Source organism: Ischnura elegans, chromosome 5 (assembly GCF_921293095.1).
Source record: "Ischnura elegans chromosome 5, ioIscEleg1.1, whole genome shotgun sequence".
In the NCBI taxonomy this organism is placed as follows: Eukaryota; Metazoa; Arthropoda; class Insecta; order Odonata; family Coenagrionidae; genus Ischnura; species Ischnura elegans.
The window spans coordinates 10,492,379-10,508,262 of record NC_060250.1 but is presented as its reverse complement, the minus strand read 5'-3'; the positions used below and the strand labels follow the sequence as shown (position 1 = coordinate 10,508,262).

At 37.9% G+C, this 15,884-nt stretch overlaps 1 protein-coding gene across 2 annotated transcripts in view; it reads left to right on the top strand.

Moving 5' to 3' along the window:
- The window catches only part of LOC124158492, a 743,480-nt gene that overhangs the window by 688,387 nt on the left and 39,209 nt on the right, over window positions 1–15,884 (top strand). Inside the window, exon 7 of one of the 2 annotated variants that reach the window (XM_046533615.1) lies at window positions 4,805–7,213. The exons of the other annotated variant lie outside the window; for it this stretch is intronic. Coding sequence (XP_046389571.1) covers window positions 4,805–4,920 — 116 coding nt within the window. The 3' untranslated portion in view covers window positions 4,921–7,213. Of the gene's footprint in view, window positions 1–4,804; window positions 7,214–15,884 lie in introns of those variants that run through there. 2 annotated transcript variants of the gene reach the window in all.

Sequence of the window (15,884 nt, the reverse complement as noted above, 5' to 3'; positions counted from 1 at the left end):
CGTGCTTACATATGTATGGCATTCAGGCAGACGGACGTCGCCCCGCGCTAACTAGTGTCAAAAGCGGCAGTGGCACTTCTTCTCGTCGGGGAAATGGGTCACTTGGCTGCCTCGCGAAAACAAAAGAAGGAGAGAAGGCGCGCGTCCAGATTAACATTCTTGAACTCGTCTGACGGATCGCTCTCCTGGAATGGAACGTCTAAAAGCATCCCCATGCACATTTCTCATCTCTCCCCCCACTACCTACTTTTCCTCTCTTTCCTCGTGACGCTGGTCCAGCCCAGATGGACACCTGCTCACATGCATACTCAGCCAAACACACGAGCGACGCGAGCTGAGTGCCATGGGCATTGGTGCGATGGGGAGAGAACTCGGCCGTGCATTGTCTCTTTCTTCCTCTCTCGTTCACCAAGTGAAAGGATTCGCTCCTCTTTACCCCTCTTTACCCCTCGGGGCAAATGTCCGTCTCATCCTCACCACGGCACAGTAAAAATGTCATTTTTTTGCCTTACGAAGATTTTACGGAATCCTGAGTATCAGACAATCGAACCATCCGAACCACTGTCAAACTAGTGTACAAGAAATTTTAGGAACCAAACCGTTGACGGATGAGGCCTTTAATCTCTTGGCTAAGAGCCATCTATGTTTCTCACTAAAATTTCAGTCAGCGACGTGAACGATAATGCATCCCAATGGGCTAACTTCCACTGCGGAGTCCCTCAGGGTTCCGTTCTTGGCTCCTTTCATTTTTTTCTGTAAATTCTCTATCTTCGTAATGTTATTATTCATTTTGCGCAGGCGCGGCATTACTCATGGGTCATGTGACGGTAGTGATTCAGGACAAGCATCTACTGTCTATATGATCGCAGAGCGGATCACGTGCTGGGTTTAAAGCCAATAATTAACCCTCACACGTAGAGGCGATACACCATAAGTTTTTTGCTTCAAGTACCTTGGAAGTATAGTGGTAGTAGTGGTTATATTAGTACCCAGAATAGCAGCTGTACAGAAGAAATTAAAAGCAGAATTGGGTAATAAAAATAGCTTTTAGCAAGATTAAGGAACTGGTGACTGCAAGGAACATAAAGATGGATATTAGGAAAAGATTTGCAAAGTATTTGATGTGGTGCATCGTATTGTATGGATGTGAAACGTGGGCGTTTAAAAAGAAAGAAGAAAAGTATTTGGAACGCTTCCAAACATGGCTATTGTGAGGAATGGAGAAGGTTGAATGGGAAGATGAAATAACGACTGAAGAAGTGCCAAGGAGAATTTGAGAAGAAGGAAGTATACTGATTGTGAGTAGGGATGTGCGAGTATTATTTTTTGGCCTCGAGTCGAGTTGAAAACTACTCGCGAGTATCGAGTCGAGACGAGTAACTCTTGAACTAGGCAATATAGAATAGCATGCTCCAACATTTTTGCATTTTTTCAATCCCCTTGCGAATTTTCTATTTTGAATACTTAGCTTGTTGTAAAAAGGAAAAGACATCGAGTAACGTTGATGGTAATTGAGTCGCAATCAGGAGATGAATGAAAATTAATGTCTTAAACAGTTCTATAAGCACAATTGAAATGAATTAACCTCTAGTAATATGTCGTCAATGTATGTATAAAAAAACTTCTCAGAAGAACCCTCAATAAAGATATCTGTACAATTTTAATTAGGATTGTATGCGTAAATGTAATATTTGACCCCATAAATTTATCATGCAGAAAAGCCAAACGTTTCACCTAGTCAGGCAGGTCTTATTGTTATTTCCCAGGACATTTATGATAGTTGGAAATAAAATTCCACTGGCTATGGCAGTATTTCAGGAAACTACTGTGTGCTGGTAGGTGATAGGTGATTTTAAAGGTTTCATTGTTTTTACACGAATATTTTCTTCCTATAAAGCATCTGTTGAGTGTAGTGCTGTACTTATATGTGTATGTGTATGTATGCCGTCGAGTTAGGTACATATAGAGATTTATTTCTCCGAACATCGATTTGTGTTGAAGCCTGAGCGATAAAGAGAGATTCTAGCTGGTTTCCAGTAATGGATGGATGATTTCTTCTTCCTGTTTGACAATTTCTACCTTGAGGGACATCATGAAAATAACTACATTGGGACTTTTGATTTAAAAATTCATCATAATGTATAGATTTTCGTCAACATCAACTGCAACGTCAAAATCCTGTTGATAGCACAAGATGCTGAAACCCGGGTCGTGCTATTTACAATAAAGTGTGGAATAAAACCAAGTCATTTATTTTATGATGAAGCAGTTCCACAAAGTAACCTCTGAGACCGTGTCTTATAATAAGACTGTTTATAAGATTTCCTGTTTAAAGTAACTACTTTAAAATATCGATATATCTATGAGTGATGGCTGTTAGATAGTTTGGATTGCTAAGGTTTGGTTCCGATGTGCTTGAATGTCATTTCTCCGAAAGTCTCGTCTTTGTTTCACGGAATGATTCGTCCTGAAAATTGATGTTTCTATATGTCTTGCATGAGTTTTGCATGAATTATTGCGTTTCAATATTCTACGTATTTTTCCCTACAATTTCAAGTATTTGTTTTCTCTTCCTTGTTTGCACCTGGTATTTCTTCCAGTCATAATTTCTGTCGTTGAAATTATTTATTTTCTGCTCCATGTTGCATGTCCTTTGCACGTGATTTCGTTTCAGAAGTTTTACTGTCTGTCTTTTTTAAACTGTCTCATTTTCTGGAAGTGGCATCGAGATAGTCGTGTGCTTTAAGGCTGGAGTGGCTTGTTGGATTCTTTTCTATTGTTTGTCCGTTTTTTCGCATAAATGATGTTTGGTTGGTCATCATTTTGTGCATGATGTCTCGTCTTATCTGGCTGTCAGTAACTATACCTCATTCTTAAATGCTTAAAATCATTTGTTTGTTACTCGGCGAGAACAACTGCCTAAAGATTCCTTGTTTGTTGTGAAAACGGTTGATCCATTTCTGTATGAGGAGCATCTGGTGCTATATTTGCCTTTCAAATTCTCTTAACATAAACTGTCTGTTTTAAATATCTAATAAAATGAAAGACAGTGGCGTAGCCAGGGGGAAGGGTCCGGGGGGTCCGGACACCCCGGAAACATAAAAGCACAATTATTTTCCTAAATAAAAGAAAACAAGTTATTGAAAAATCATGAATTTACAAAGTATTTTTTTTAACATATGAAGATTTTCGATTGTGAAAAGTGTTAAAATTAGTTTAAAACCCATTACTTAGTACCCTATTTTTCAAAAATTTTCCCTTACTGGTTTTGGACCTTCCCCGAACGAAATTCCTGGCTACGCCACTGATGAAAGACAAGGCAGTAAACGTGTATTTCTTTGCCAATGCACGCGAACTGACGCACCTAATCAAAATAGAATTCTATCCTGAATTATTCAGATTCTTGAAAAGCTCCTCGAAGATCCTCATCGCCTGGTATTCCTTCTTGTTTACAAAGACCCTTACGCGGTAATTATTACTTCAGAGTAAATATAAGCAAGAGGGGTTAAGGTGAGCATTTGGCAAAATCCTTTCCAAACTCCCGACCTCAATATTACATCGGAAATGGATAATTCTGGAAGGGAAAATGATTGTACGAGATTTAATTAAAATACTGACATATTAACTGGAGTAATAACTTCTTTATAATTTTCCACATAAAGTTTAATCCAACCAACCAGTCTCTCGACTCATTCTGTTATTCTCAAGAGCACCGCAAATGGAGTCCTGGCGTTCGCAGAGATTATTCAGACTACCCGATCCATACTTCTCAGTATTACCTCAAAGCTCTCAAAAGACATTTGGCACTTCTCTTTCAAAGCCAAAGTCTATGACTCAGACTACAGAGAATAATTTAAAAAAACGAAGTACTGTTACACAAATAATTTTTATGCTGCTAACTAGTTTCAAAGTCTTAGCGTCATTATTAATGTGAACTTTTGCCGTGGTAATTACGCTAATCCGTTGAACCTAGTGGTCGTCAAGAGACATTGTGTGAGTTCATAATGATGCTAGGCTGTATAAACTAGAATACAGCATTAAATTACTTGTGGAGTACTAATGTATTATTAATTTTTTCTGCCATGAATAATCCACCAAGTAACGTGGAATTAATTGATCAGCTTCTGACTACAGCTTTATTGTAAGCTGTAGAAAATTGCTGGCATTTGGCAAACTGTTCCTTCTAGGAGTTTAAGCGACTCATTTATGGAATTACTCTGGGGTGTTCTGTAAACGGAACTTTATGCACAGCACCCACATTCATCGGATAAGACGTTAAGCCTCTGTCCCTTTCGTACCTTTTGCTGCAAGCAGTCTAATGCAATGGTAGTTTTCTCTCCACCTTTCTTTCCCTTACCCTCCCCTTATGGCGCGTATGATCTCAGCTATAGGCCTCCTCCTCCAAATAACACACCATACAAATGGTGTTGTTGCCTTGAGAATGACACAGAAGTTGTCAATACCGGTTGAGCTAGGTAAATGATATGTGGAAGAATACTTGGTTGTTATTACTCCTATTGACGTAACTATATTGTTCATAGTTGAGACAGCGAGGATTGATCATTAAAACCTCGAAAGTGTTACTTCTTGAGTTTTGGTGGCGTAGAAATAAAAATCATTATGATATAAATGATCATGATAATAATTGATAATGATAAAAGTTGTCCTCACAATCAGTCGATCTGATCCGTCAGGTGACCTCGGATTTTGCCATTGAAATCATGTAATGCGCAATTGATTGAAATCCCCTACCCCATGGCTTATATTTACTCTGATTCTATTCCTTGGCTCCTCCACTTTTCAGCCGATTCCAGCGCAAGTGTTTCCCTCGGGCCCTGCCTGCTTCAGCCGACCCTCATGCTCATCTACTCTCTCGTGCCCCCGGTCCTCGCCTCGCTGCTGCTGTCGGGCACGAGATAGCAGGGGGGCTGCGGTCGCCGCGGGCCCTTGGGGCCCGGGTGAAGGCCTCCCAACCACGAAGTAGCACTCAGGGGGCTCTCCGGGGAATTATAACACATGTACATAGCGGCGACAGTGAAGACTTCGCGGCGGCTGGTGGCCGTCATTGTTGAGCAGTTGAGTTTGTTGTGAAGTGCGAAGGCGTTTCTTGAATTGAATGCCTGGAAGATGGGGAAGGAAATGATTGCGTGCGATGATTTTTGGTTATGAGGATAAGTAACCCTGTACGAAGAAGTGTTCTGTGGCAATCTCGGGAAAAACCAACTGTCCAGGAGGTATATAAATTTTACCCATGCAACGGTTGAACATTTCGTAAAAATTTCCGTTTTCTACTCTGCTTGAGTCCTCGAGAATCTCAATATATGGAATGAAGACGTTTCGATGAATATTATAATATTGTGCGATGTGAATAAGGCCAAGTGTGGTTTATTTTTATTATTTTTCGTCTGTCGGGAGAGTGACTTGCTTGAAGCAAGTGGTGAGGATGTCTCAGTATTGACGGAAACAATATATACACACTATTATACTCAAATTACTAAGGTGCAAGGGGTGTGTTGGATGGAAAACCATTCCCCTGTCTTTACTCTAATGAAATGAGTTTTCGTAATTATAATTAATGTGTTATGAGACGCTCTCCCAGTGATATGTGTCTAGGGGTATGGGTGGACTGGAATTGTGTGTTGAGTGCTTCTTCTGAAAAACGTCCGAAGATCACTCCGCGCGAGGAAAATGTTTTTACGCGTCTCTTCCATAAGTACGTTTATCTGAAAGTATTTTAAAGATTATGGATTAACGTGCACAGAGAGTATTTTGACGCTCATAAGCTTAAAAGGAAACCATTCCGAGTTCCTTCTTATGTTATAAATGAGTGAGCAAGCATATTAATTAATTAGACGAGTGGGAAACGGAGGTTATTTTCCCATTTTTTATTTGAGGAAAGAAAAGACTGCTATTTTAATTTACCGTGTTCTTTCGTTACTTAAACATACACAATGGCTGACGACTTGAAAGTTTTCCCCCCCATGTCCTTGAAGTGGATTAACGTAATTGTTTTCCGGAAAATTGAAGTACGACACGTCTCATTCTGTTCAGGTGAGATCCTCAAAGCTGGGAAAGCTACTTTTCTGAAAACTGTTTTAGTCTCAGTCTCCTTGGTCTTAAAGGAAAGAGGGTTTCTTCCTTTTTGTAGCTGGCAAGATTTTTTTCAAAAAGTAATGGCGTAATGATAAGCACCGTTGGTGTCCTTTCTGTTTTTTTTAAATCCCTTTCAATGGAGCGAGCAACGCATGGCCGAGTGGTATGGGGGTTGAGGTGAGCCATCAAATTACATTTACGTGCCACCATCTTTAATTCCTGCTGAGAGCAATAATAGTGCGTGCTACTTAAAGAATAAAAGAAAGATGCCAGAAAGAAAGGGGGAGGAGGGGTTGGCGAGGGTTTTCTCCACCACCCCTCAAGGAAGTGCTAATCCTCCTTTTCTCAGACTCTTTCTGTCGCATCCTCGACTCGCTCCTGCTGGCCGCTTTCCTCCGTCGTCCCCGACGGTGGAAAAAAATAGAGAATAAAACCCAAACTGCGAAACGTCCCAGAGCTCAAGAATAAAATGGAGAGAAAAATATTGTGTACACTGGAGGGAGGAAGGAGAAGCAGGAGAGAAAAAAACGAAAACAATTGAATCTCGGAATCAATGTTTGCTCACGTCTGGGGAGTTAGTAACGCTCTTCACGGAACGAAATAATAAAAATAAATAAACTATAACGGGGAGGATAAAAAAAGGTAGCACTCTTTTTTCGGTCCAAGAAAATATTGTTTATATATAACATGTATGACACTCACACACATACACACAGGGTTGAATGTTTTTTTTTCTTGTTACTTACATGTACTACATTGCTGTTAAATGAAATGAAATCATGAAGTCACCTCAACGCATAGGAGAGTATATGAATACAAAAAAATATACGTTATTTGGCTGAACCCTCGAATTGTTTCTTTCGTTCATTTTATTATCGTCCTCCTTTGTTTCACTTGGGATCTTTATGGCGTGCGCATGTCGTGTTCGCGAAAACGAAATTGAATTTAGATGAATAATAGGTTAATTTGTGCGCTCTGTGTGGATAGGGCGGCTGCAAAATTGGTGTATGCAGAAACAGTTTGCAGCCTCATGTTACATAAATTGGATTGTGTGGACGAATGACTTAATTGTGGTGTGTACTAAATGATTTGTAAGTCAAATAAAAATGTGCAAAAGAAAGGTTGCTGCTGTTATTATTTGTCGCAAATGAACAACTGGGGGGGGGGGGGGGCATTGTCGTTGTGGACAACAGGGAGGATTTGTGGAATATCATGCCCGATGTTTTTGTTTTTAAAATTTATGGCGGTGGTTTATGGAAGTGCTGATTAATAATCCGGCGAGCACCTTACCGTGAACGATTCCACTGCTCGAAAGAGAATGCTATTTTCTGTACCTCCTCGCATCATATTCTAAACCCTGGCATAGATGAACCCCCATGATATACTCCAGTCTTTTTTGAGCACCAAAGATATTATTTATTCGAAGCCTAATATTTGATTCATATCACGTCGAAAATACTTCATGCCTTTTCTATACCTTGCTACATAAATGTTATTATTTCCAATATAAGTGGTGTATTCAGTAGGAAATAAGTGAATCTTTAATTTCAAACAGTTTACTTATTTTTAGTACTCTTTTTTATGCCTCCAATGGTATTGGAAATACTTTTTTCTCTATTTACAGTGATTGCTAATTTTTTGCTTGAGATTGTTTCATGAAAGCTTATTTTTTCGAAGAAAATACCTTCGTGAAACAGTGATCACATCAATTACGTTTGCATCATCATTGTATCCAACATTTTTCAAGTCTCCTTTTCAACTCAGGTAATTAATAGGCATTTTTTGTGATACTTAATTTATGTTTTTCACATTTAATTTATTTATTGACTTCTATTCAAGGCGTATTTTCATTTCATTAGTGAAGACTTATGAGCAAATTGAAAGTAAATTGTTTTCTGTGAAACATGTACATCTGATTCTAAAAACTACTTGAGTAAGATGCTGATAGAGGTCAGCCAATGCAACTGTGCTCTTAGATCGGATAACAACACGAAACTGTTTCTCGTTTCAGAGATTCAATCCAATATCGTCAATAATTAGCTTCATTTGTGGTTGAAATTAATTTTTATATTGCCGTACAACTTTACCATCGAGTATGCTCAGGAATGAAATTGTTTTGAGCACGTATTTTTATTGCTTTCAACAACCTTTTATAAAAATTAGAATTTGTATTCGTTTTGCAAGAGTCTATATTATTTTTCTATTAAAATAAGGAAGAAATCAGAGAAGATTTTTATGCTGTGTAATAACTGAAACTATTCATGCTGAATTAAATGGAGTACTTTTAGAGGAAAACTTTTCTGGTTAATCTTTTTTTCCCTGAGAATGGAAATGTTCCTGATTATTCGAGATTAAATGCAGAAAACTAGATTGGCACGTAATTTCATGACAACATGGTTTCCATCCACGAAACAAATTGCTCGCGCCTCCAGTTCCATTATGGCATTTATTAAATTTCTCTCGTCATTTTGAAAAATCCCCATATTTTCCTCTATTTTTCCATCAGGAAGAGAAGGTGAGTGATTCTAATTACTACTACCTTTCATCCCTACGGAAAGGTACACGGCTTTCGAAATTAGGTGCAAATTGGATTTCAAGGAAGCTAAGGGATTGTTGAGTACGAGCGGAAGAGATCCTCAAACGGCCTTTTCGGATGAAATGACGGGTAAAGCGAAATAAAAATTTGATTGTCGCCGGCTGCTTCTCGCTGCATTACGTAGAAAGGAATACGAAGAGGGACGTGAAATAGAGCAAAACGCGATATAGGAAGGAGTACCTAGGTCGAGATGTCGTCACAAAGCGGCTTGCTTGGAAAGTTTTGGAGCAGTTTTCATTTCTTCTCACTTTCCTATATTTTTGGGATGCTGGATCAAAATGTGAGGTTCATTGGCAAAATTTTGTTGGGGAGCATTGTAAAATATTTGCTATAAATACCCAATATTTCCCAATGTGTATTTTTTGTTTAAAATTCGGAGCATTTAGGGAATATGAACGAAGTTTAGATTTAAAAGACTAAATCTTAATATTTTTTTCTGACGAACCATTTCGATATTTGCACATGTTTGCAAAAAAATAAGTTTCTTCATATTAAATTAAAAATTCCAGGCATGCCAGCATTATAAGTTTGATAAGTAATTGATTCATATGCAAATTCGGATTAATGAAGGAATTTAATTGCTGCTTTTGTAGATTTTTTATTCATAACAGCGAAGTCCATCTACTTTAAAAGAAGAAGTTTTAAAGTTGGAATTAATGTTCCCGTACCTTTTATGTTTTTTTTCCGGGCGAAGCGCCATAAACCAACCATCCAACAATGTTTTCATTTCTCTATTATAATTTTTGATTCTCGTGTATTTTTGGATTAATTATTTATCAGCTTTCGCATTGTAACTACGATAGGCAATGCCTGGTGGCAGTAAATATTTCATACTTAAACTCGCAACGTTTTTGAAAAAGTTGATCGATCGGTGAAGCTCAGGCACTCAATTACACTATACTTACACCAGCATTCAAAGTAATATCGGATTACAATTGCAATAATATTTTTCTGTCCCTTTACGTCTTTTTTATAAGTATTTATTAGTTTTGGGACAATGCATTTTCTTTCCCTTGCTCTACGCTTGCTATATTCTTTGCGTATTACATATCTTCTTTCTATTGTATCACCACGATAATGTATATTTTGTTGGTAATTTTCTTCAATATGGTAATTATATAGCAGGCTTACATTCAGTAAGTTTTTGATAACTAAATGTCATTATTCTCACGCAATGAGAATTATGCATCACTCCCAGTATTTAATTGTTCAGTATTCCTTCTGTAATGCATTGATTTTTATCATAGAACACTTGTAAGCCAGCCCAAAAGTTTCAATTCCATGCCATAGATTTTATACGTGCTATTTTCAATGCTCATTGTTGTGTATCTTTAGCTATTTACAAATATAATTTATGTGACCATAGCATTGAAAAAGGTGATCAACAGTAAACCTTAGATAGGTAAAGGGTGTAGCATTTTCTTGATTAAAGAGGGAAGAAGGAGATGGCGTTCATTTGGTTTGGCTGTGTCGTCACGGGACCACGTGGTCAATCTCGTAAGTTGGCGTGGAGGGGTTTGGACGGAAGGCTAGTTGGAAGGTATGGAGTGTAGAAGGAAGGATAGGAGAAGTCAGTGCCTTCTCTGGTGGGTTCAAGTGGATGGTTTCGGGAGATGAAAGAGGTAGGTGGGTGTGTGTGTGTGTGTGTGTGTGGAGACTGCGACCTCTTCCGCCGCCACTGGAACTTAATTGGAGAAGTTCCGATTCAATTAAAATAACTGACAGCCCTTGGGGGCCTCCCGTACCCCTTCCTTCCTCCTCCCTCCACTGCCTTCCTCTGTCTCTCTCCATCACATTCTCTTACCGCCTCTCCACGTTTTCACCCTCGTCTCCACTCCGCACTTCCTCTTTCATTATACCAACAACCCTACTCCTCTCCCATCTCAAACTACAATGCCATAGCTCATTCTTGTTATACATCATGGAACAAAACAGTACGCCAACAAGAAAAATGAGCAGTTCCTCATAGAACAGTGACCTTTTTGTCTGCCTCGATGGCGGCGGTGATAACTCGAAGGTTAACGTGGGGTTCGAATCCCACCTGGATAGGTTACCACCATCCACGGCATTAATTCTGTGATCGTCTATTGTAAGTTAATGGAAAATTTTCTGTTTTCGGGGGTAATGGATGTATACATAATAAAAAATTATGTCGATAAAGTAAGTGGCATTGCAATTGCTGTAATAAAAAATTCAGCTTATTTTCTATTGTCTACTCCTGGAATTGTGATGATGACGGAAATTAATTAGGAGGTATGTCTGAACGGTATGATTATTGGATTTAGGTAATCTACTTACTTACTTAAGTAAAAAAAAAGACGAAGTAATTTGTTTGCTACTGATATACTCTCTCCGACTCACTTATGACATTTTCACGACGGGTTTCAAGCAATTTATTTTTCGTAGCTTGCTAAAATACCCACAAAGAGGACATTTGTTTACTTTTTACTTGAAATATAGGGAACTGAATGGGCACATTTTTCATATTTTATGAAAATTAAATTTTTTAAATCGCTATTCCTAAAGCGATTGTCTCCAGAGGTCTTAGTTAAGAGCATATTGTTATAATATTACGATTTAGGAATCTTAATTCCAGTGGAATTGGAATAATGTAGAGCAGTAGATTAAATCATAAATAACCCACAAGCATAGGTGGCAATGCTCAACTTGTTGGAAAACTTACTTTGGCCCATATTATTATAATTTGGCCCTATAATAACTCTATTTATTCCTTTTGCCTTAATGATTCCATTTATTTTCCGTCATGCTCCAATGTTTTTTACTCCATGAAAAACATGAATTGCGGAATTTCCCCAAAAAATAAGCTTGAATGCAAAAAAATTATTGTACCTGCTACTAATTTTGACCTAAATCTGTCTAACCTACCGACGGGAAGAACACCACAAGATGATGACACATTTTGACTCGGTGTTCCACTGGATGATCTCCTCCATATTCTTGCTGTTGAGAATAACTCTATTTAATTATAAGCACGCTGTCAATACAAATGCCTATGCATGAATAAACTGTTCTGTGGTGGTGTCAAGCAGTGGCGGGTCCAGGAAAGGGACAAAGAGGGGCTAAGTAGGGAGCAACCTCTCAGCGGTAGTGGGGCTCGAACAAAATAGCATTCTATCTAGTGTAAATTGGATATCCAAGGTGGGAGGGGGCCTAATTCCCCCCCCCCTAGATCCACCATTGGTGTCATGGTCTGTGATTACCGAAGTTCCCGCAATTTTTCTTTTCCTCAACTTTCAAAATATAAAAAAAATTTAATTGCTTGCAAATTGTTATCAGGCCATTTTTTTCATTTTCCTGGGCTCCTTATTGCTTCCTTAATGCAACGTTTTCACCCTCTTCCCTTTATACTTCTTCTTTCTTTACGTCTATCCTTCTTATTCATTTCACTCTACAATAGGTAACCTCATCTGTGGTACTTATATCCTCATTCTTAAGTATAATGCCCTGCACGTCATGCCGCAATTTACTGAATGCAAAAACTGGATTATTCTGATAATAGAATATGGTTAAATACAACTGGAACAATCGTATTCCATTTTCATTTTGACTTGGAGATCTAATTGAGTGTCTTTTTGCCTTTAATGTGCAGTAGAAGTTTATTTTATTGTTGGTATATTGAGTATCTCTTTGTACGAATGGACTATTCTACAGTGGTGTGGGGGTCCATGGTAACCGAAGTGTCATAGATTGAATTACTAGTTTTATTCATCTTGTACCTCATTTTACCGCACCGTTCTTTTCTTTTACTCCGTACGTCTTGTCGTTTGATGCGATATAATTTGTCTTTCTGTCTCAGTCTCTTCGTAGGACAAACGTAGCCATCACGGCAACTTATTGATGGCTAAGAGTATTTTTATAGCATATTTAGAGATAGTGAAGCTGTATGTGGCTCAAAGGGTGAGTGAGAAAGGGCTATTATTTGTTCAACTATGCCTAATTTTGAGATTCTTGTTAATTTCACTTTTCTTTTAGTCATATTACATGTTTTTTTGGAACTCTAAATAAAACAGTTCCTTAAAGTGTGTATTTTGTCATATTTTTTTAACTTAATCTATAAAATTTTATTAAGAAAATCAGAAAAATTTACACATAACAGCGATAAGATTTAGGAACCTATAAATCTTAAGAACGACGTTTTAAAATGCAAACACGGCTGTAGTTTAAGAACGATGAGTAAATCATGCGTGGAATAGCATAGGTACCAAAAGAAGTTGTAATTCATAACATTTATACGCACCTCGACTCTTTCAGCACACTCTCTTTTAAATATAATGAATAAATAATGTTCTCTTTTCATCTTTTTATATCCAGAATGTTATTTTACTCTTCTGGACCTTCAAATAGTAATAATTCCCTTAATACAATCGTTCCTTATCGCCATTTGCTCTCCGTCTCACCTTTTGATTCTTCGTGATTCCTCTTCGACTCGCGATTTCCATTCTTTCAATGGCGTTCTTTCAATTCTCTCCCACTCTTAAGTTTCCGTCAACCCTCACTTCACTTCTCTCCATTTAGTTTTAGACTTTCTTCTCAATATGTCTGCTCGATGGTCTGCAAAAATCGCAATTATTCTGGCCGTGAGGAGTGTAATAAAAAACCCTTTATTCCTTATTGAATCTGAAAGAACAATGCCCTATACACGGTGTGGAAGATATGACTCTTTAAGATTTTTCTGTGCTCTTCAACGATTATTAACTAATTTACATAACCACTGCATGAAGTTTCCAGTGAATGAGACACAAGAAGTGATTAGAAACGAGGTCTAACCTGATAGTCTTTGTACGTCCGTGAAAGTACTGATAGTCTATCGTCCATGACAGTTGCATACCTGCCGATTTATTCTATAAACTCATTCTAGGGTTTGCTTTAGAAGAATATGGCTTGTTGGTGTAATTGGTAGTATACCTTACCGATAATCAGGCAGATCCAACTTCGAATCCTGGGTTTGCAAAATGATTTTTTCGTGGCGAATTTTTGCATAACTGGTGCATGAAATTAGAGCTGAAATCCAAGTCTGTTGAACATTTTAGGCGTTACTGTATTCATAGGCGGATGTAGGAGGGGGGGGGGGGGGTAGAAGGGCATGGGCCACCCAAACCCTTAAAAGATATGCAAGATTTTTAATATGGTCCCATTATCATTGCGTTCATTTTGTATTACGAGGTATCCTTGTGCCCCCCCCCCCCCCAGAAAGAAATCATGGATACGGCCTTGCTTGTCCTTCCCCCCCCCAGAAAGAAAACCTGTATCCGCCTCTGACTGTATTCTTATTAATTGAAAAATTTGCACAATATATACATAACTTGTGAATTCAAATTTATAAAACATTTAATTTTTGAATTAGCATAATTTCTAAATAGACAAGGTACAAATATTCTAGGCATATACTTAAGCATTGTTGTAACATAGACTAAGCAGGTATTGAACCTTAAGAGGGAAAATTTGGAGAAATACTTTTTATCTTTATTACTATTTGCATTCATCCATTAGCTATCCTTAGATTAGCTAGATTCCTACTTTATACCTACATGTCATACTGTCAAAGTTGTGTCACATTTTTATAAGACCTGGGAGCTAAGTAACTGATGGTAATATTAATCCATAATGCTTTCAGAATTAAATAATCATAGCTTTCAGTATTATCTTTATTAATAGAAGTAGTTGTTATTAGCCAGATATTACGTGTTACCAATAGCCAATGAGGTAGTCTGGCACTATTAATATCCGTCGGATATTGGACTCAGTCAAGGGATGCACTTTCGTGGAACAATCTAACACTATAGGGAAATGTGAAACTCAGCTTAAGGTCGGTTAATATGCGATAATGACCCACCCTTCGATGTTCAGTGGGGAAAAAGTGAAATTTGGATATAAAGCTCCTCGAAAATTTTTGTGAGCAACGGCCTCGTATATTAATGCATAATACTCATTAGCTTTAGTATTTACTGTTTGATTTCTAATTTCAGTGATTTCCACATTAATTCGCGTTAGGCTTTATACTCTTTCATGTCTTCAGTGATTTTTTTTTATTTTCTCTTCCTTTTATCCTTCATGCGTGCTTGAAGCAAGAGAGCATTTCTTCCGCCGCTATCACAGTTCCATTTTCCATCCGCACCTTCTTCAAGTTTCCCTCACCAAATGGTTTCCATTCTCACATTCCATAAATCTTCAAACATCCTCCCCGAATCCAGATCACTCTCTCTTTCCCTCTTACTCAGTCTCTCTTTCTCTCTCCCTTTATCACTCTCCCTCTCATGATGCACTCCCCTCCATTCCTTCCTTCCCATCTCGTTTAAATGCCGTCCTTTGCATTCAAATCGATTTCCTTCTCATTCCTCTTCTACCATCGCCTTTTCTCTCCGATTCTTCGCAGATCGGAAATCTCATTGTCTTTGGCCTCGCTCTTCTCTGCGTAGGGATGATTTTCAAGTGCTTAGTTAGACTTCCTTTTGCGAAATGATATCTATCTAAGATAGAACACGGTAGCTTTCACTTGAGTAATACAAAAATATGCGCAATGGATTTTAAATGCAAGAATCATTTTGAAAAATCTCCGGACTGTTATCAATTTTTGTGGAAACATTATAAACAATCATAAATGAAACGTGTAAGAATAAAAATGATCAATTTTTAACCAAAAAACCAATATTAACGAATGAAATTTAAAACTGTTTTGATTGCTTCCATCTATTTTTTCTGTTTACTTCATAACATATTTCCCTCCACAATGCTCTTTTTTTAATTAATAAATCGTATAATTTCGTGTCAGCGCAAAAATTAGCTAGTTGAGTTCAAATCGATTATTATTATATTATGTAGGTGGTGACGACGGGTAGAGTCCTCGCTTGCCAAACAATAGGTCGCGGGGTCGAGTCCTGCCTGGATAATTTTCCCCAACGAAGAGCTTGGATTAATTGTGAACTTCTTGAAAAACCCGGAAGTTAAAAGTGAACATAGTGAAGTTATCAGGGGTGTAGGAAAAAATAGGCGCAATTATCGAGGGTAAAATTCTTTCAACTATAAACGAACAAGAAGTTTTGATTGATAAACACGGTTAATACGATAACCCAAAAATAAGTCTGATAGTCATAAAAGTCAAATTGAGGAATATGAAGGTAGTTTGAATCAGTGTACTTTTCCTGATTTAGTTTTCATACCGCCCTTTTATAACACT